The following is a 22,174-nucleotide window of genomic DNA, read 5'->3' as shown; positions in this document are numbered from 1 at the left end:
GTTAACCGTTGCGTTTGCAGCCGAAATTTAGTGTACTCATATCCTCCTTTTATTCTTTTGCAGGTAATCTATATTCTATATCATGGTACACTCCATGGAAGATGGGGCATGGCTGGGTCTGAGTGAAGCCCTACATCTTTTTTTCTCATTGATGCGCACACTGTGCTGAGTTTGTATAACCACTTACTACCTTACTACTTTAGCTTCTCATAACAACTTTTAATTCTCATAACACTGTGTGTTGAGTTTGTATAAACAAACTATTATGTAATTTTTGGTTGTTTGAATGTGAATTAGTGTTTAATTCTTTGTATACTTATGAACGTTTTGGTCCATGTATGTTTAGGAAAAACTTAAAAATGTGTATGTAATTGTATGTGGGTAACAATGTAAATAGCAGTAAATTATTTTTTTTTTCCTTTTTTTTTACTTTTAGTGGTGACATATGTTGCCCCTAAAAGTCATAAATGTCGCCGCTAAAAGTCATTCACAATAGCGACGACACACCCTTTTTAGCGACGACAGGTGACCAATAGCGGCCGATCTATAGCGGCGACCCTTTAGCGACGACATGTCGCCGCTAAAAGGCAATAGCGGCGACAAAAAGAACTTTTAGTGGCGACACGTGTCCTCGCTAAAGGTGCCTGTTTCTTGTAGTGATTGTACAAATTGCTTTAACGTATGATGCGTACGAGATGCAGTATCAACTTGCAATTTTGGTTTTTGTAAAACAACATGCAACTTCTTTACAATATGCGAAATTCGTTTTTTTTTTAACATGCGATTTTGGTTTTTTTACAACATGCGATTTTGCTTTTTTTCAACATGCGAGATTTTTCTTTCTGGGTTTATAACGTGCGAACTTGACATAGCATACACTCGTACGTTAAGGCAAAATGTACAATACATTTTCACAAATTACGGTACCGTGACGAACCGAATTGATACCGTCCCGTCAATATTGGTACCACGTCGATTCCGATCAAAAAAATATCAGTAGCTTATGAGTACTATCGAAATCGTTACGGATATTCATTTTTATGATTTTTGATCAATGTAAAACACTATATTAGACTTTATTTTTGAGTTTTATCTTTTGGTTGCAATACCCAGTGTCAATATTGTATTGATACCGTAATAAATCAAATAGATATCGGGTGAATTTCAGCCAGAACGCCAGAAAAATCTACTGGTTACATCTAAAAAAAGTTAAAAACAGAAACATGTCCAGTCAAACTGGCTTGGGAATAGATGGTTTCTTTGGGGGCTACATGTAGTTCAGATATGGAAGACCACATAAAAGTCCAGTCAAATAATCTCCAAACAATTTAGAAGTTGAATAATAACTAACTGACAGTTACTAATATATATAATGTAATTTATATATTACGGTGTCTGGTTACCGAATAATTTACTTCTTTGTTAAGAGACGTGGATGAGCATGAGTTCATTTGCGTATGACAAAGGGTTTGAAAATTAGTAAACATAATAACATACTAAAAGTCAGTCAACAATGCTTAATTAATTTGGTCAATACTGTCACCTCCAATATTGTTGTGCAGCCCCCCTCATTTCTATATATAATCTTTCAACATAAGCAAATTAAAAAGCACATCAAATTCTTCTTCTTTATGAAAATGGCTTCCATGCAAATATCCATCTATTATCTTCTCTCTCTATTTCACATCTTCACAATTCTAATCATCCCAACACACTCTCAAACCATTTCCAGAATCCCTTTAGGTTCATCACTTCTAGCTTCACCCAAGGATGATTCTTCATGGAAATCGCCCTCGGGTGACTTCGCCATCGGTTTTCGCTATCTTGATGATCAAAACCTCTACTTACTAGCAATTTGGTTCGACAAAATACCCGATAAAACTATAGTCTGGCATGCCAACGGAGACAACCTAGCCCAAGAAAGATCGAAACTAGAGCTCACCACCCACGGAGAGCTCAAGCTGACCGACCCGGATGGCGGTACCATTTGGGAGGCCCAGAGTACTAATGTGTCCTATGGTTCAATGCTTGATTCTGGAAACTTTATCCTGGCAGATAACATTTCCAGTAGTAGATATCTATGGCAGAGTTTTGATCATCCTGCAGATACAATCTTGCCTACTCAAGAACTCCAGATTAATGAGGTTTTGTCTTCAAGAGATACAAGAAATAGTTTTTCTCTTGGAAGGTATCAGTTACGGTTAATGCTCGAAGGTGATCTTGTTCTTACAGTTGTATCTAACCCGCCCGGTGTCTCCTACGAGCCTTATTATCGTAGTAAAATCGCAGATGATAACAACACTATGAACTCAGGATATAGAGTAGTTTTCAATGAAACAGGTAGTTTATATGTTGTTAGAAGGAATGGAGCTTTATTTAATCTAACATCCCAGAATGTTGAGTCCTGGAACGACTTCTATTTTCGGGCGACACTAGATTTCGACGGGCTCTTCACGTTGTATTCGCACCCAAAGTCTCCACGAGACGGGGTTAACTGGGACGAAGCATGGCGTAGTGTGTGGTACGAGCCTCAGAACATATGTTCGGCCTCCACGGGTGATTATGGAAGAGGACCTTGTGGATTTAATAGCATTTGCTCATTAGATTCTAATGGAAGGCCCTCTTGTGTATGTCTACCGGGGTTTAAGCTTCTGGATTCGAGTAATTCGTATGGGGGATGTAAGCAAGAGATTGTTCAAAGCTGTGATGCAAACAATTTGGGAAAGCTTAGGGAAAACTACGAGATGAGGTCACTCAACAATGCATTTTGGCCTTCTTCGCAGAACTATGAGCGGTTTCCTTTGTCTAGTGAAGACGAGTGTAACCGATCTTGTTTGGGTGATTGTAACTGCATTGTTGCGGTGATCAAAGACGGAATATGTTGGAAGAAAAAGTTGCCACTTTCTAATGGGAGGAATGAGAGGGATACATATGGAAAGGCTCTCATAAAGATACCAAAAAATAACAACACTTTTTGGGACAATGGTTTGGAGAAGGTGAATAATGATGAGAAGGATCAATCCAAATTGGTTTTAGTTCTATCAATATTGTTTGGATCTTCTTTGGTTCTAAATTTTGTGCTTATCGCGGCTAGTTCAATTGCTATTTTTGTTTCGTACCAAAAGAATAAGAAACTGAATACAAGTTCAAGTCTTTTAGAGACTAATCTTCGCGTTTTCACCTTTGAAGAGCTAAAAGAAGCAACAAATGGCTTTCGTGAAGAGCTTGGAAGAGGTGCGTTTGGAACTGTTTACAAGGGTGTCATCACAAACTCATTTTCGGGTTCAAGATCAATAGTAGCCATCAAGAAGCTAGAGATATTAGCTGAAGAAGGTGATAAGGAGTTCAAAACCGAGGCAAGTGTCATAGCGAAAACACATCACAAGAATTTGGTTAGACTTGTCGGATTTTGTGAAGAAGGTCCAAATAGGCTTCTTGTTTACGAGTTTATGAGCAATGGGACACTAGCAAGCTTTGTTTTCGGGATATCAAAGCCAGATTGGAACAAGAGGCTACAAATCGCGATTGGGATAGGGAGAGGGATCGCGTATTTACACGAAGAATGTACCACACAAATCATCCATTGTGACATAAAGCCACAAAACATACTTCTTGATGAATCTTTTACAGCCAGGATATCTGATTTTGGGCTAGCAAAACTTCTAATGAGTGATCAAACTCAAACAAATACAATGATCAGAGGGACAAAAGGATATGTAGCACCAGAATGGTTCAGGAGCAAACCCGTGACAGCGAAAGTGGATGTTTATAGTTATGGGGTGTTGTTACTAGAGATTGTATGTTGTAGAAAGAACGTCAAGGTCGAGAGTGAGAAGGAAGAAGAGATCATTCTAACCGATTGGGCGTACGATTGCTACAAAGGACGGAAGTTGGAAAGATTAATCGAGAATGATGATGAAGCAAGGACTGACATGAAGAGGGTGGAGAGAGTGGTGATGGTGGCAATGTGGTGCATTCAGGAGGATCCATCTTTAAGGCCATCAATGAAGAAGGTGGTTCAAATGCTTGAAGGAGTTATTGAAATCTCATTGCCACCTTGCCCTTCCCCCTTTATTTCCATGTAATTCTTTTTGTCAGAAAATAAAATAATTTAATTAAATCAATAGGGATTAAAGTCTTTTCCTTAATTAGGAGATTCTTGACAGCCATGCAATAGGTGGTATAACCGTTGCTTCATCAAAGGGTCAACCGAATATTTTGTGATAATATTTCCTTATTTCTTTTCTATGTATCCATATATATTAGTTTATCTATTTATTGCTTTCTGTACGAAATCATAAACCAATTCAATATACATTTTTTTTTCAATATTTCACTTGCAAACATGGTATCAGAGCTTTGAGAGATCCTAGGATCATCTTATTTGCTCTTGTTCATCATCTATGTCTCGTTCGAAAGCAACCATGGCGGACGACAATAGTGTAATCAACAATCTACGTCTCATTCGAAAGCAACCATGGCGGACGACAATAGTGTAATCAACAATGACCTGTCAATACAAATTGCAAATCCTCTCAAAAACAGTCTCAATCATCAAAATCAAAGCCCTAAATCAAACCTCTCCGATAGCCTCAACATTAACCTCAAGTTAAATAGCCAGAATTATCCTTTGTGGGATCGAATGATTCGAGTTGCCATAGGGGGTAAATAAAAAACACTTCTTAAACACTTATCCGAAAGTCCGCCCGAATAAAGTGATGACAAGTACGAGCAATGGGAACAAAAGGATTTAATCGTATTCTCATGGCTCATACAAAATAACGAACCAGCCCTTGCTAGCAATCTCACCGAGTTTCCCACAGCAAAATCGCTATGGGAAAAAGATAAGCTCCAAACATTCGATTTACATGTCAAAGCAAACGAAATCAAACAAAATGGTGTACCTCTTGAGGATTTCTAGATTGTGATGCAAGGAATATGGGGACAAATCGATCGTAGAGATCCAAACCCAATGACTTGCACCGCGGATATTTCAACTTACAATAGAATAAGGTCTGAACAAAAACTTTTTCAATTTCTCAATGCTATAGATAGGCAATATGACCCGATAAAACGGGAAATACTTCGATGGGATCCATTACCCTCAGCTGAAGGAGCCTACGCAGCTGTTGCTCACCAATCTATACTGGGAGTCGTCTCCTCCGGTAATTTACCACAATATGGCGTGGCGGCCGGGTTAGCAACTACCGGAGCCAACGATTCGGAGGGGTTAGGCTTCCTTTCAAGGGGGTGATTCGGTCAGACTAAACCAAATAGCGGGTCATCACTCTGAACGATAAATCAAAATTAAAGTGTACTCACTGTGGAATGATGAAACATACGAAAGATCAATGTTTTAAACTTGTTGGATTCCCGGAATGGTGGAATGATGGGCGTAAAAAGGGAAAGAATACCGGCGACACTGGTGGGGGGAAAGGAGCCGCCGCCGTGGGCAACTCCGGAGCCAACAACACAGGCGGCGGAACCACGAGCAAAGGCAATAGTTCCGTCGGAGGGTTCGGGGGTATGGCGTCGGTCGATAGTAGTTACGGCGAAGGGTTCGGAGGTATGGCGTCAGCCGATTACATTGGTGCGGTGGAGTCGACTGAACTTGGGAGCAGCAGCAATGGAGGTAACAGGGTTAAAGTTGGTTCTCAAATCCCTTTATTTTAAATCCTAAGTTTTTTTTACCCTAAGGTTCTACATTTATTAGAAAACTTCCCTGTTGACCTAACTTTAAATAACAATCCTCAAACATGTGTTTTAAAGAATTGAAAATTAGTTCTTTGGAAAACACAAAGTCAATTTCTTACAAACATTCTGTTAATTACGAAAAAGACCAAATTTGGAAAACATAAATTCTATTTCTTACACAAATAATCATAACAATTTCTTAGCAAATAATTTTTTGAGAAATTTAGAGTTAAGGAAAAAACGTTAGAAAATATTGGACAAGCTAATGTGTTCAAAACTCACGAAAATTTGGATTTTTGAAGGTGGTGCTACCGACACCATGACGTTTAATCTAACGGACATGGTCTCAAGGTCCAAACCCAAAATTAATCACATCAAAACTGCCAATGGGGGAAAAGTTCTAGTAGAGGGAGGAGGAACTATTGAAATATCCCCAACTTTAAAACATTCAAATTGCCTTTATGTCATTCTTTGTCACATAAGTTGTTATCCATTAGTCATGTGACAAAGGAATTAAATTGCACTGTTTTAATGCATCCCACTTTTGTATTCTACGGGATATCAGGACGGGAGCGATCATTGGGCGTGACACTAAACGCCAAGGATTGTACTATGTGGAAGAAGTGACTCAACATGGTACTGTGATGCTAGCTCACAGGTCTATGGATAGAGAAGCTTGGTTATGGCATAGAAGATTGGGACATCCATCCACTGGTTACTTACATCTTTTATTTCCAAAATTATTTCCTTATAATAAATCATTAAATTGTCAAACTTGTGTTCTAGCTAAAAGTCATAGACACACCTATAAACCAAATAACACAAGAGTTGATTTACCTTTTTCTCTTATCCATTCGGATGTTTGGGGTCTAACCGAAGTTATTGGCGGACAAATTTTTCGTTACTTTGTACTTTTTGTTGATGATTGCACTCGTATGAAATGGATTTATTTCCTAAAAAATAAATCTGAGGTTTTTGATAAATTTACTATGTCATGATACAAACACAATATATAAACCAACATCCAAATTCTTCGCTCCGACAATGGGGGGAATTTATAAATGACTCAATGAAACGTTTTTGTCAATTAAAAGGAATCATTCACCAAACATCTTGTCCACACACTCTTGAACAAAACGATGTTGTAGAACGAAAAAACCACATTCTCTTAGAAATAACTCGAGCTCTTCTAATTGAATCTCATGTTCCTGAGTCTTTTTGGCCTGAAGTTGTTGCTATAGCTACTTATCTCATCAATCGCTTGCCAACCAAAGCCCTCGACCTAAAAACTCCTCTCCAAACTCCATCCGAGTTTACCAAACTCCCTCCGGCTCTTACACTTGAACCACGAATTTTTGGATGCTTTGTCTTTGTCCACATACCTAAAGTAGATCGGTCCAAACTCGGCACATGTGCTAAAAAGTGTGTGTTTGTGGGCTATGGTATCGACCAGTAAGGATATTGGTGTTATAGTCCAAAAAGACGTCATATGTACACTACAATGAATTGTGACTTCCTTGAAACTTAGTTCTTTTACACCTCCCCACACAGTGGTCAAGGGGAGACTGAGTATGACACACTGAGTTGGCTAGAATGGGTTCCGTAACAAGAAGAAGTTAATCATAGTACCCAAGATGAGTCACTTGCTTCCCATCAATCAGGTGGACCAACAATCAGTGCTACGGACCAAAATCCTCCTAGTCTGATGTCTGAGGTAAGCAATTCTCAAGCTCATGAAGATATTCAAAATACCGAGTCTCAAAATACTGAGTCTCAGGAAAATCTTTTTTTTTTAATTTATCTAATAACCATGAGATAGCTATAGAACAAACAGGACAAGAAGGACAAGGTGAGCAAACACAAGAACAAACGACTGAGAAATATGTCCTACCACCAAGAGCCAACAGGGGAGTTCCACCTAAGTGGTACTCTCAAGAAAAACTAACTTTATCCTCTAAATATCCAATGGCAAGTATTGCCGAGGGAAATTTATCACAAGAAGCTAAAGCTTTTACTTCTACTTTATACGATGAACAAATTCCAAATTATGTTGAACAAGCACTTGAATCAAAAAACTGGAAGGATGCAATGGAAATAGAAATGGAAGCGTTAATAAAGAATAACACATGGGAAATGAGTACTCTCCCTTTAGGAAAGAAACTGGTGGGATGCTGTTGGGTCTTCACATTCAAATACAAACCTGATAGAACCATTGAAAGATACAAAGCACGACTAGTGGCAAAAGGATACTCTCAAATGTACGGGATCGATTACTCGAAAACATTCTCCCCGGTAGCCAAGATTAACACAATTCGTGTTCTTTTCTCTATTGCGGCTAATGAAGGATGGCCTTTACATCAATTCGATGTTAAAAACGTCTTCTTGCATGGAGAATTAAAAGAAGAGGTTTATATGGAAGCTCCACCTAGTTTCACAGAAAAATTCAAACCAAAAGAAGTATGTCGATTAAAAAGATCTATCTATGGGCTAAAGCAGTCCCCTTGGGCTTGGTTTGGTAGATTCACTCTAGTAATGAAAAAATATGGATTTCAACAGAGCAACTCCGATCACACGTTGTTCCTCAAAAGAATAGGTAAATTTGTTACTTGTTTGATTATATATGTTGATGACATGATCATTACAGGAAACGATGAAGAAGAAATAAAGAAGTTGAAAGCAAATTTGTTCACAGAGTTCGAAATGAAGGACTTAGGAAGACTTAAGTACTTTCTCGGAATTGATGTACTAAGGTCTAAACAAGGGATTTTTATATGTTAAAAGAAATATATTCTTGACCTTCTAGCAGAGACAGGAATGGTTGATTGCAAGCCTGCTGGCACCTCAATGATCACGACTCATAAACTCCACATGGAATAAGAAGCGGAATTAGCTGACAAGGAAAGATATTAATGCTTGGTTGGTAAACTCATACATCTCTCGCATACTCGCCCTGATATTGCATATGTAGTTGGGGTTGTTAGCCAATTTATGCACCAACCTCAAGTGAGTCACATGGAAGCAGTATCAAGGATTATTAAATACCTCAAAGGAACAAATAGTTATGGGGTTCTCTTTCAACCAAACAAACATCTTAAGATCCAGGAAGAATCTTAACAAGAGCCGTCAACGGAAGAATCTTCCGCCACTATCTTGACAAGTTGAGTATTGGAGACCCCACAATTCAACTTGCGGGGGAGTGTTAGAAAATAAAATAATTTAATTAAATCAATAGGTATTAAAGTCTTTTCCTTAATTAGGAGATTCTTGACAGCCATGCAATTGGTGGTATGACTGTTGCTTCATCAAAGGGTCAACCAAATATTTTGTGATAGTATTGCCTTATTTCTTTTCTATGTATCCATCATCTATATTAGTTTTTCTCTTTATTGCTTTCGGTGCGAAATCATAAACCAATTCAATATACATTTTTTTCAATATTTCACTTGCAAACACTTTTGGTATCGAAAAATTAACTGAATGTAGAAGATATTAGATGCAATTATGAAAAAATTATAAGCATGTCACGCTAACTATTCCATAAAAGATTACACTTGTAAGCATGAATATAACATTAAATCACTATCCTTTTATAACTATAAAAATTAGATAAGTTAATGTATTATTTTTTTAATGAAAAGCAAACCTACTTTTACATACTCTTATATTTTGATGACGATCGTTAGGGTCAATCAAAAATCTAATTAAACTATGTAAATAGCGTAAGTAGGGTATCGTATCCACGGTGAATTTGTGGTTAGTGTTTAACTAGAGAATTATTATATGTTAAAGAAAAGCAACTCCCACCCAGAATCCCGATTGCAAGTTTAACACGAAAACATGTTTACCGATTCAAAACACCACATAGACATGAATTAATGAATTGATTAATTATTAGGGATAGTTTTTAAGATTCACCATACAAACCTAATAATTCATTTATTTATATCAACTACCCACCAATTTACCAACCCGCTAACGATGCAAGTATATCGCCAATACGTTTGATAAACGACAAATAATTCAAATATAAAAACGTTTACCAAGAATTCAATACAAGTGGTCAAGCTTTACCAGTTAAAAAGAATCCGCAAACAAAGTTTAATGAAAAACAAAGTAATCGTTTATCCGGACAGAAGCCACAAGCAAAAAGATAAAGGTAATATTCTCCAAGTTTCAGATTCTAGGTTCACACTAACTCAATTTAATCATTAATTGGACACCACATAGACATGGTGCTGAAAAATCGGTTAATTAAGTGGTAATCAAAAATAGGTCTTTATCATCATATCTTTTACAATTTAATTACCCTATGTTTACTAATGTGAGTCAACCTACTCTGTCACCCAACAAGCTACAAAGTTTTGTCATCAACCGAGCAAGTTGTAAAGTAAGAACTCAAAACACATAAAAATAGTTCAAAGAAACCAACACATCAAATTGTTTAAACAACGTTGTCAATGTAAAAAAAAAAAAAAATCCAATCATGAATAAAATTAAAAAAAGTATTAAACCCTATGAACCGTACGCTTGAAGAAAGCCACCTAAACGTTCATGCCTTAAACCGTACACAGCAGCCAAAGACGGCTGCCTTTCCGTGCGTCCCCTCTGTTCCAAAGTCAGCCGTCTCACAAATCTGTCGTCCCCTCCTTTTTATTCACCGACTCCCCTTTATGTGTTTCACCTCGACTTACTAATTGTTGTTGTCACATGAAGCCCATTCCAAGACGTTGGCCCAATTATTAATTTAATTTATAATTCTCTTAGTTTATCCATAAGAGCCTTCAGTTTATTAACAGGCCTTATGAATATTATTCCATTCATAACCCATATTTGACTTACTTTAACTTATATAATAAAACTAGTATTAAGCTCATACGTTGCAGCGTTTGTTATAAAACTGTCAAGTAGTACCAATGCTATACCACTGTCAGCGACCTAAAACACCGAAAAAGCTCATAAAAACAAATTAAATAAAAACGTAAAAAATAACGTCGAGCGAAAAGCAGACGTAAAATCTTTGACTCACGAACGCTCGTTGCAGAGAAATTAAACCGAAACGTAAAACATAGAAAAAAATAACTAAGTCAATCCAGGACCCGCGTATTGGTCGAACTTGTTAAATGGAGAAAAATAGATGTGCTGCGATGGGTCAATCAAACGAGAAAAAAATATATGAAAAAAATGTTGAACCCCACACGCACGTTGCGGTGCATTAACTCACAAAATTTAGAACGAAATGAAAAACTTGGGAAAGATGATAAGTATGGTAGACCAAAATTGAAAATAAAAAATGGTTGGTATTTAATTGCAAAGATGAAAAACTTAGGGTTAAAAGTAAAAAACAAAGGGTCTAAATTGCAAAATTGAATTTATTTATTAATCTTAGATAAAGATAAGGATAAAAATAAATGATATCTATATAATAGTTATTAACATTAATATTAATATTAAAATAAATTTATGAGTTAATTACAAAGTTAGTCCCTGTGGTTTGCACAAAGTAACATACTTAGGTACTAATAGTTTAAAATCACATTCTAGGGTATTAACTTTTCATTTTGTAACGTTTGAGGGTATTAAGGTTATTTGTAGGCTTAAAATCACATTCTATTAGTACCTAAATATGTTATTTTGTGCAAACCACAGGGACTACCTATGTTAATACTCTAGAAGTTAATACCTCCAAACGTTACAAAATGAAAAGTTAATACCCTAGAAAGTGATTTTAAACTATTAGTACCTAAGTATGTTATTACGTGCAAACCACAGGGACTAACTATGTAATTAACTCTAAATTTATTAAATATTTATAAATAAAATTTATGAGGTTGGAGGAGAGAATGTCATGTGCCATTATTTGCAGTCATTTATTATAATTTAGATTAGATATTAGATATTCATTTGTTGATGGCACTCTTTTGTAGTATTCATAGATGGTTCCTCCCACGGGTTCGACAAGATCATGCATAACCCCGCGTGTCGCGGGGGTCTTCAGCCTTGACCTTATCGAACCGACTTGATCTTGACTGCTCAGGCGGGTCACGGACGAGCTCCATGTTGATTCTTTTCCGTTTCAAGTCTCGTGTTTGCTTGTTGAACCCGCTTTTTACTCGCTTAATCTCGTTTACTTCTGTTTAACGCCTCTTATAACAAAATCATCAACACGTGATAAGTATCTAACACATACGGATTTAATATATTTAACATGTTAAAATTCGACACAAACGAATATAAATTACTACTTATTTCGACCTGACATCATATTTGCAGCTTGCAAAATTTGAACCCTCCAACTCTTGAATAGAGGGGAAACACCAATTATCATCACACCATGTCCCTAGAGAACATAAATGAATGTGTTATAACCAGTTGGTTTTTTTTTGTGGTTTATCTATAGGACAGAGGGGAGACACCTTATCATCACACCATGTCCCTAGGGAACCTAAATATTCTTACATGTCGTCTCTATAGGTGAATTTTTTTTATTTTTTATTATTTAATAAAACAAACCTGTAGAGACAAGTCTTCTCAATATGTGAAAATCTTTTATGTTTCTTTTATAGAAAAACCTATAGAGACAACTATAAAAAAACTATAGAGACAACAAGTTGTCTCTATAGGTAAAAATCTTTTTTTCTATTTTTTATAAAGAAAAACCTATAGAAACGATAAGTCACCTCTATTGGCTTAAATGTTTTTTTAAATTTTTTTAAAAAAACTTATAGAGACAATAAGTTGTCTCCATAGATGAATATATTTTTTTTATTTTTTATAAAGAAAAACTTGTAGAAACAATAAGTCGTCTTTATAGGGCTTAAATGTTTTTCTAAAGAGAATCTATAGAGACGACATGTCGTCTCTATAGGGTTTAAAATATATTAGAATAAACATTTCTTTTAGAGTTAACTGCCATTTTCGTCCCTATGGTTTGGTCACTTTGGCCATTTCAGTCCATTTTTCAAAAATGCGCCATTTTCCTCCCCGACGTTCTGGAAAGGTGCCATTTCAGTCCAAAAATCATAACCCAGTTAAGTCCGTTTGTAATAAGGACTGATTGTGTAAATTTGTAACATAAAGGACCATTTAAGTAAAATGTATAAATATTAATATAATTATAATATATATAATAAATATATATATATATATACAATGTATACACACCGGGAGAGGGAACCGGAGCTCCGGTGGTCACCACCGCCGCCGGAACCGGAGCTCCGGTGGTCACCACCTCCGACGCATTTCAATAACCACCGTCGATCACCACCTTCACCATTAACTCCATCTCCGTTTCAGATCATCTTCTCCGACCATCTTGTTCACCTTCGTTCGCCTTCTCTGTTCGTTACCATCATCATCTCTGTGGTTCACCTTCTCCGTCGAACCACCACCACTTCACCATTCATCATCTTCAGCCACAGTTCCGTTCACCGTACACCATTCATCATCTTCATCAACAGATGTTCCGGTGGGGGTCAGGCGGAGGCGGCGGCAGTGGTGATGAAGGTCTGATGATGATGATGATGAAGATCGTGATGATGATGATGAAGGTCGATGATGATGATAACAGATGATGACGTTGATGGTGGTGGTTCCGGTGGCGGCTCGAGCTCGATAAGCGAAGCTCGGGCTCGTTTACTAAACGAGCTTGTTTTTTAGGCTCGGGCTCGAGCTCGAGCTCGTTTAAGCTCGGCTCATTCGAGCTTTTTTTCGAGCCGAGCTCGAATAGCTCGCGAGTAGCTCGGCTCGTTTTCACCCCTAGGAAACACCTTAGCATCATACCATGTCCCTAGGGATCCTAAATATTCTTACATGTCGTCTCTATATGTGAATTTTTTTTTTTAAAAAAAAACTGTAGAGACAAGTCGTCTCAATAGGTGAAAATCTTTTATGTTTCTTTTATAGAAAAACCCATAGAGACAACAAGTCGTCTTTAAAGGTAAAAATCTTTCTTTATTTTTTTATAAAGAAAAACCTATAGAAACGATAAGTCTTCTCTAGGCTAAATGTTTTTTAAATTTTTTCAAAAACAACTTATAGAGACAAAAAGTCGCCTTTATAGATGAATATAATTTTTATAAAGAAAAACTTATAGACACGACAAGTCGTCTCTATAGGGCTTAAATGTTTTTCTAAAGAGAATCTATAGAGACGACATGTCGTCTCTATTGGGTTTAAAATATATTAGAATAAACATTTCTTTTATTTAGTAAATATTAAATTTATTTTTTAATTTTGTTTTGCACAAACTTGAAGGGACGACATGTAGTCTCTACAAAGTCTTCTATAGCAACGACACCTATAGGGACGACTTTTGTGGCCTATAGGGACGAGGCTGTAGAGACAAACTTTATAGAGGCAATATGTCGTCTCTATAGGTGAAAATGCTTATAAAGACAACATGTCGTCACTACAGGCTTAAAATCTTGTCCCTGTAAGGTATTTGCTGCAAATGATATCTATACTTATCAATGTAACAAAATTTTATCTTTTCTAATTTTTTTGAGACATTTTTATAGCAGCAAAACTAGAAAACACCCAACGGCCAATAAATGGATATCCATTCTTTGAATTTGTTTGAAAGCTAAATATATCCAACAGGATTTCCTCATGTTGTGTCAGCACAAACAGAAGGTCTTTGCATCAAGAACCTAAGATGGATTGAATTCAACTGCATTTAATAACTTCACGTGTCCCCCTTAACTTAGTATGTTATTTATAAATGCGCAGTCTATATAGAATTTCCTAATTGCTGAATGTAGTTGGGTGGTAACTCATGTCTTCACATCATTTATACTTGAACTGAATTTTTGCAAGAATTAAATAACAACTAGATATACATAACAAACTCATGCAACACTTCACACTAACAACTATGGAGAGGATGAGTATCTTGATCTTTAAACTTACAATTGCACTCATGATTCTGAACTTTTACTCGGTTTCTGCTTCTGAAGATCAGCATGCTCTTGATGCAATCAGAGCTCAAATCACTGTGGACCCTTCTGGCCTTTTATCCAAAAACTGGACCCCAAACGCCTCTATCTGTACATGGACAGGCGTCTCTTGTGGCTCCCGTATTAAGACTCAAAGGGTAATCGCTTTGGATCTTTCCGACATGGGTCTTGTTGGAAGAATCCCTCCACAAATTGGTAGCCTATCATTCCTCACCTCACTTGACCTTAGCAACAACAGTTTCCATGGTCCGATACCTCCGGAGATGATGCAGTTACGCCATCTAGAGCGAGTGTACATGGGACACAACAATCTCACAGGCACTCTCTCACCTTTATTTCTTGATAAAATGCCAAGTCTAAAGAGCCTGAACTTAAGTTACAATTCACTGAATGGAAATATCCCAGAAGAAATTGGTAATCTTTCTGAGCTGCAAGATTTGGTGTTGAATAATAACCAGTTTAGTGGGCTGGTGCCACAAACACTTTTCAGTCAGTCTTCTATTAGACGGATTCAATTGTCATTCAATAGTTTTTCTGGGACTCTGCCAGATGATATGTGTGATCAGCTTGTCAAGCTTAGGTTGTTCTTTATATCAGGGAATAAATTCACAGGGCCAATTCCATCAAGCATCAACAAGTGTCGGCAACTTCGGTATCTATCCATGTCAACAAACAATTTCAACGGCAGCATACCGAGGGAAATAGGGAATTTGACCCTTTTAAAGGAGTTATTTCTTGGTGAGAATGACTTACAAGGTATGATTTTGTCACCAACACATAGAATTGTTTTTAAATTAACCAACAGTTTATTTTGGGAGAACTCATATATTTTATATGAACTCATACATATTCCTACAAACATGCTAACTATAAACATGCCAAGATACCAAGTTGAATCCCACTCATAGCAAGCTATTCGTAGGGTCCAGGAAAGGAAGGGTTAGAGGAGAGCAAACCTTACCCGAGATAGAGATGTTGCTCCCTGAGAACCCACCTCCAAAAAAAAAGGAAAACCCCATTTTGACATGTAAAGTATATATAGTAATTCATATAACATAAAGTGTGACTGAGGGAAAAAAAATCTAAAAGTACTAATATAATATTAGTGTACTATTGATGACAAAAAGTAGTGAGGACAAACATGCTAAATATCATAATATGATTACCTATATGTTGAATAAAAAGAAGTTAATTAACCTATGTTAAAACAAAAACTTATAGCTCCAACAACTATGATATTATGACCGGTTGTACTTATTTAATGTTGACAGGTTCAATTCCAGTAGAGTTAGGGAACCTGAAGAGGTTGGAGAAATTAAACATACAAAAGGCGAACTTAGTTGGCAATGTTCCTCAAGTCATATTCAACATGTCCTTCCTCAAATCAATCGATCTCCGTAACAATAGCTTGTCCGGATTTTCATCACAAAATATGTACACCAATCTTCCAAATCTTGAAGAACTAGTTCTTGCCAATAATTTGTTTACAGGACCTGTTCCACATGGCTTCTGGAAAATGAGAGGAATCCGAAAGCTTATTCTATCACTTAACCACTTTACAGGAAACATTCCTCCAGAAGTTGGTAATTTAACGCAGATGAAATGGCTCTATCTTGAACGTAATATGTTTACAGGCAAGTCGATCTTATGATTTGTGCCTTCATGTTTGACTAGAAATTTTACTAGCTAAATCATTTAACTATTTCCATAGAACTTATTTACTTTGTATTACACTACACAAAGTATACATGGATCATGATCAATTTCCAGAAAATGCGACCAATGCTTTAATGTGTCCACAAAAAGCCAATTTATTTCTGCTACTTGTGTAAGCCACTCTCTCATGATTTATGCTAACCTAAGGCTCTATTACATATCAAAGGTATTTGATGGATTTCCATTAAAATGTTTGTACATTGTTGTGTCACCTCTAATTATATGAGCATTATGAAATCAAGCAATCCATGGTTCTTTTAATTAGCTTTACGTTAAGCTGATATATTCTAATAAATTCGACTTATATGTTACCGTTATTGGGACAGGAAGTGTTCCAAATGAAATTGGCTACCTTGATGACTTGGAGGAGTTGGATCTAACAGACAATCGCTTTACTGGAAGCTTTCAATTCAACATCTCAACACTAAAGAAGTTGCACCTGACTAATAATTCATTTTCAGGGGCTCTTCCTATAGACTTGGGCTTCAGGCTTCCTAATCTTCAAGGGCTATTCCTAAGCTACAACAAGTTCCAAGGAACTCTGCCTAGCTCAATCATCAATGCTTCCAAACTTTCTCAAATATCTATTGTTTCCAACTCCTTTACCGGCTCCATACCAACCACAATTGGTAAATTAGAACATTTGGAAACTTTTGTGTGTGGAGGAAATCATTTCACCACTGATGGCTCAGAACTAAATTTTTTGTCATCATTGGCGCATGCTAGAAAGTTGCGAATATTGTCCTTTGCACAAAATCCATTGAAGACCTTCCTTCCAGCTTCAATTGGTAACTGGTCTACAAATCTACAAACATTTCAAGCACATGAGTGCGGGATCAAAGGCAATATTCCAAGTGGAATCGGCAACTTGACTAATTTACAAATGTTAGGTTTGGACAAAAATGAGTTGGAAGGAAACATCCCAACAACACTTGGGAAGTTAAAAAATATCGGCCAGTTGTTTCTTGAAAATAATAAATTACAAGGCGGGATTTCACAACATTTTTGTGACATGAAAAACCTAGAGGAGTTGTATTTGAGCCACAACCGGCTTTCAGGAATCATACCACCATGCTTGGGAGATATCGATTCACTTGCGTGGTTATTCTTGGACTCGAATACATTCACCTCCACCATACCACCGACATTGTGGACGCATAAATCTCTTTTGGTTCTAAACTTGTCCTCTAACCTCTTAGTTGGAAATTTACCATCACGTATTGGAAGCTCTAATTCTCCTCTTAATGGGTTGGACTTGTCGTTTAATAGAATGTCAGGTGATATTCCAAGTAGCATTAGTGGGTACCAAATGCTAAACAAACTCTCCTTGGCTCACAACAAAATACAAGGTTCAATTCCTGAGTCGCTTGGCACATTAGTAAGTTTGGAGCTTTTGGATCTATCTCAAAATAATCTATCTGGCTTGATTCCTAGATCCTTAGAGGCACTCAGGCATCTACAACTCTTAAATCTTTCTTACAATTGGCTACAAGGAGAAATTCCAAGTGGGGGACTCTTTACTAACTTCACTGCTTCCTCATTTATGCATAATAAAGATCTATGTGGTGCACCAAAACTGCAAGTCTTGTCATGTAGAAGCAAACAACATGAATCGCGGGCTTTCTCTGCTCTCAAGTATGTATTACCCATCATTGCAACAATAATAGCATTAGCTTTCGCTGCATATTTATTAAGAAGACACAGAAAACACATCCGAACAAAAGGCGAGCAGCCATTACTTCATGAATGGACAAGAATATCTTATTACGAACTTGTAAGAGCAACAAAATCTTTTGATGTAAGCAACTTGATTGGAAATGGGGCTTATGGTTCAGTATATAAAGGGGAACTCTCGGATGGAGTAACTATAGCGGTAAAGGTTTTTAATCTGATTACGGAGCATGCAGTCAAAAGTTTCAATGTTGAATGTGAAGTACTACGCAATATTCGTCATAGGAATCTCATTAGAATCATTAGCTGTTGCACTAACATGGATTTTAGATGCTTAGTAATGGAATACATGTCAAATGGGAACCTTGAGCAGTGGTTGTACTCACATAACAATCATCTGAATCTTGTACAACGACTACAAATAATGATAGATGTTGCATCGGCCCTGGAATATTTACATCACGGTCAAACCACGCCTATTATTCATTGTGATTTGAAGCCGAGCAACGTCCTCCTTGATGGAGATATGAATGCAAGAGTCTGTGATTTTGGGATTGCCAAAATCTTTGGTGAAGAGGACTTCATGCTAAGAACTGCAACTTTAGGCACAATCGGATATATGGCTCCTGGTAAGGCTCTTTTAGTTGCTTACTTGTTTCTTATAAGTTCTTACACTACAGCAATGGTTGACCAATTCTACACTCTTTATGGCATACTATACATTTGTTGTAGTGTTCAATATAATCTTTTAACAAAATATTTTTGAAGGTTCCTCCTTTTCAATTGTATACTTTCCAAACAGGATTGTATTTTTTTTAACTCCTACAGTCCTACCCATTATTTCCATTGATACTCTTAACTAAGGCATGTAGTAAAATGTCCATAAGCACTAATGATGAGAAGTTTCCTAAAATGGAACATTGCATGTTTGGTAGATTTAGATCAATCAACAACATTTAATCTATGGTATCTCATTGTAGAATACGGGATGGAAGGAATAGTATCGACAGGTGGCGATGTCTATAGTTTTGGCATTCTGTTGCTGGAAACATTCACTAGGAAAAAGCCCACAGAAGATATGTTTAGCGGTGAGGTAACTTTGCGAGGTTGGGTTATTGAAGCAGCAAAACGTTCAATTTTTGAAGTTGTTGACGAAAATCTGATCAACGAGCATTTATATACAAAACACGAAGCTTTGGTGTCAGTTTTCAGTTTGGCAATGGATTGCACCTCTGATTCATCTTCTCAGAGGATCAACATGATAGAAACAGTAGTTAGGCTTTGCAAAATAAAGAAGAATTTCCTAGACAATAATTAGTATATCTTGCATCTATCAATTTTCAAGTGTTTTTCACTTTGAAAGTTGCCTGTAACATATCATGCCAAAGTCTAAATTTAGTAATAGTAGGGCGTATAACTTTTTGTAATTCTTGTTGAAATGCTTTTTGAACACACGTCGCTACTCAAAAACCTGAGGTTGTATGTTCATTTTTTTAACCAAACAAGTTGCATTGCATGATAATAGTTAGATATCAAAATAGAAGTACTGTATAAGTAACTGAAAATGACAAACTTTTGCCGTTAAAAATGAGAAATAATATAAATATTCAACATTAATACACACAACTTTTATCAAACCCTTTGAATACATTTTTCAATATAGCAAACTCAAGCATATGTCAATTATATCACTTTCCGGGGACAAAGTTTGTAGCGTAAGACCACGCGTTGTTCGCAACAGGGTCCGCAAGGTGGTCAGCGAGGTTCTCCAATGGTCCCTTTCCGGTCACAATGGCTTGAACAAAGAACCCAAACATAGAGAACATGGCTAGTCTACCATTCTTGATCTCCTTCACCTTCAACTCAGCAAAAGCCTCTGGATCATCAGCAAGGCCCAGTGGGTCGAAGCTACCACCCGGGTAAAGTGGGTCAACAACCTCACCCAAAGGCCCACCAGCAATTCTATATCCCTCAACCGCACCCATCAAGATCACTTGTGTGGCCCAAATGGCCAAGATGCTTTGTGCATGGATCAAACTTGGGTTTCCCAAGTAATCAAGCCCACCTTCGCTAAAGATTTGGGCTCCAGCCTTGAACCATACGGCCTCACCAAACTTAACACCGTTGCGGGCCAAGAGCTCTGGGAAGACACACCCAAGAGCCCCGAGCATGGCCCATCTGCAGTGGATGACCTCAAGCTCACGGTTCTTGGCAAATGTCTCTGGGTCAGCAGAAAGCCCAGCAGTGTCCCAACCGTAGTCACCTGGGAATTCTCCAGTGAGGTATGATGGGGCCTCACCGGAGAATGGGCCCAAGTACTTGACACGGTCAGGACCGTACCATGGGCTTCCTGATGGTGCAACTTTCTTGGGTGCCGCGGTTTTCCTCATTGAAACCCGCCCAGTTCCAAGAAGCTCGGAACCTGATGGAGTCGCTTTCACGGCTTGTCCGACAAATGAAGATGAAAGAGCCATTGATGAAGCAGCCATTGAATGAGAGGGTTAGACTGATGAGAAAATTTGTACTTAAGGAAGGTTGACTGCTTGAGTTTTATGAGTCTTACAAAGTGGTATAAATAGCCAAATGTGGGTTTTAATATTTTTCAAGGTTTTTATCTTCAATACCTCTTTCTTGATTTTGATTGGTGGATGATATTTTCGATCGCTAAGAACAAAATTTGCTAAAGACCAATTAAAAGAAGACATGTGTATATTATTTTGTTTCTATGGAGATTTTCTATCCGGATAACTAGTTAGTTGCATTTATGTGGCTAAAGTGATCCAAGGCAGGACCTATAATTGATGGCATGGCAACTAATCATATATACATTTTTTTTTTTTGAATATTTACTTTCAATCAAAAACGGACAATCCTCAAAACCGAGGACCTCCAACCAACGACATTACAAAAAGCACAAAGGGGAATTGACCCAGTTCTTCCACAGAACGTTTTTCAACCTAGATCTACTTCTAAACCACAAAAAAAGAGAGAGATTTGATGGACGCGACCACTTCAACCACCTTAGGCTCTTTATGACGAAATATCTTGTCGTTCCTAGCGCCCCAAATAGCCCACACCATAACAATGAACAGACCGCAGATCAGCTTCCTGCACTTTTTGTCAGCTGTTGCATTTTTATAGCAGCAGAGCAGCTCTCGAACGTCGACAACCTGTTGAATATTTAAACCGCACCATCTTCCGATAGCCGTCAACACCCCAGACGTAAAACCACAGTCCACGAACAAATGCTTAACTGTTTCAGGGAAGACGTTGCAAAGGCTGCAGACATCGGACTGCAGGTGAACTCCTCTCCTCGAAAGAGCCGTGGCAGTCGGAACCCGCCCCATTTCGGCTCGCCACGCTAAAATGTTGCATTTAAGAGGAACCCACGCCACCCATTTGTATTTGAACCAAACACCAAAGCTCCTATTATTCAGCATCAGTATAATTGTATTTTTTTTATATTAAATAAGTGAACTAAAAGTTTTAATTACAATATTATATGTACGAGTACTGTAAAAGTACATCGTATCGTTACAATATTTATTTACTAACTTAACAAGCACTAATTATCAGTTTGAAACATGAAGATGAATTGATGCTATAGTAGTTCTAGAATTCTATTAAAAGTTTCATTCCTCATTAGTGATTTATGTTACTTATTTGATGAATTTGTGTGAAAGTAATGGGAATTGCATGATTATAAGATAAAAAATATAGTATTGATTAATTAATTGTTATGACAAAGTAATATTAATAATTGATTTTAAAGAAATATTTTTATTAACGGATTTTAGGGTATTGGATTAACTTGTTGATCGAGAAAATAACGTCGGCGATTAAATGAGTTAGGTAACGCGCGAGTACGGGCTCGTTTAACATGAATGTTATTTGGGCCTGTTAGTTAATTATTAGTTTGATTAGTCAAATAATAGTTTGGGCTTAACACATTTTATATTAATTAATATAATGTTTTGTTAAAAGCCTATTAGTGAATAACTGTAATTAACAATTGTTATGTTAATAAATACCAATAGAATGGTTAAAGCCCAATACTATTATTTTACCATTATGTCTTGATGATGAGCCATAAACTGATTTTGGGACAAACAAAGAATCCATAAATTCTTTTTTTTTTA

General features: G+C 37.1%; 4 protein-coding genes across 4 annotated transcripts; 2 read left to right on the top strand and 2 right to left on the bottom strand.

Annotated features, from left to right (window-relative positions):
• The first annotated feature begins 1,637 nt into the window (after positions 1-1,637).
• Positions 1,638-4,085, top strand: LOC110911709 (G-type lectin S-receptor-like serine/threonine-protein kinase LECRK3). Its single transcript, XM_022156340.2, has one exon. It carries the CDS (start codon positions 1,638-1,640, stop codon positions 4,083-4,085), a length of 2,448 nt encoding a protein of 815 aa, XP_022012032.2.
• A 10,481-nt stretch (positions 4,086-14,566) lies between these two features.
• On the top strand, positions 14,567-19,353 carry LOC110913757 (probable LRR receptor-like serine/threonine-protein kinase At3g47570). The gene is made up of 4 exons (XM_022158577.1): positions 14,567-15,404; positions 15,920-16,282; positions 16,691-18,664; positions 19,016-19,353. The coding sequence occupies exons 1-4, from the start codon at positions 14,567-14,569 to the stop codon at positions 19,351-19,353; spliced, it is 3,513 nt and encodes a 1,170-aa protein (XP_022014269.1).
• A 247-nt stretch (positions 19,354-19,600) lies between these two features.
• LOC110911707 (chlorophyll a-b binding protein of LHCII type 1) lies at positions 19,601-20,617 on the bottom strand. Its single transcript, XM_022156337.2, has one exon. The coding sequence runs from the start codon at positions 20,522-20,524 to the stop codon at positions 19,724-19,726; it is 801 nt and encodes a 266-aa protein (XP_022012029.1). The 5' UTR covers positions 20,525-20,617; the 3' UTR covers positions 19,601-19,723.
• A 387-nt stretch (positions 20,618-21,004) lies between these two features.
• On the bottom strand, positions 21,005-21,475 carry LOC110913756. The gene has a single exon (XM_022158576.1). The coding sequence runs from the start codon at positions 21,473-21,475 to the stop codon at positions 21,005-21,007; it is 471 nt and encodes a 156-aa protein (XP_022014268.1).
• Between the last annotated feature and the right edge of the window lie 699 nt (positions 21,476-22,174).

The sequence above is a fragment of the Helianthus annuus genome, chromosome 15 (assembly GCF_002127325.2).
Source record: "Helianthus annuus cultivar XRQ/B chromosome 15, HanXRQr2.0-SUNRISE, whole genome shotgun sequence".
NCBI lineage: Eukaryota > Viridiplantae > Streptophyta > Magnoliopsida > Asterales > Asteraceae > Helianthus > Helianthus annuus.
This window is presented reverse-complemented; position numbering and strand designations above follow the sequence as displayed.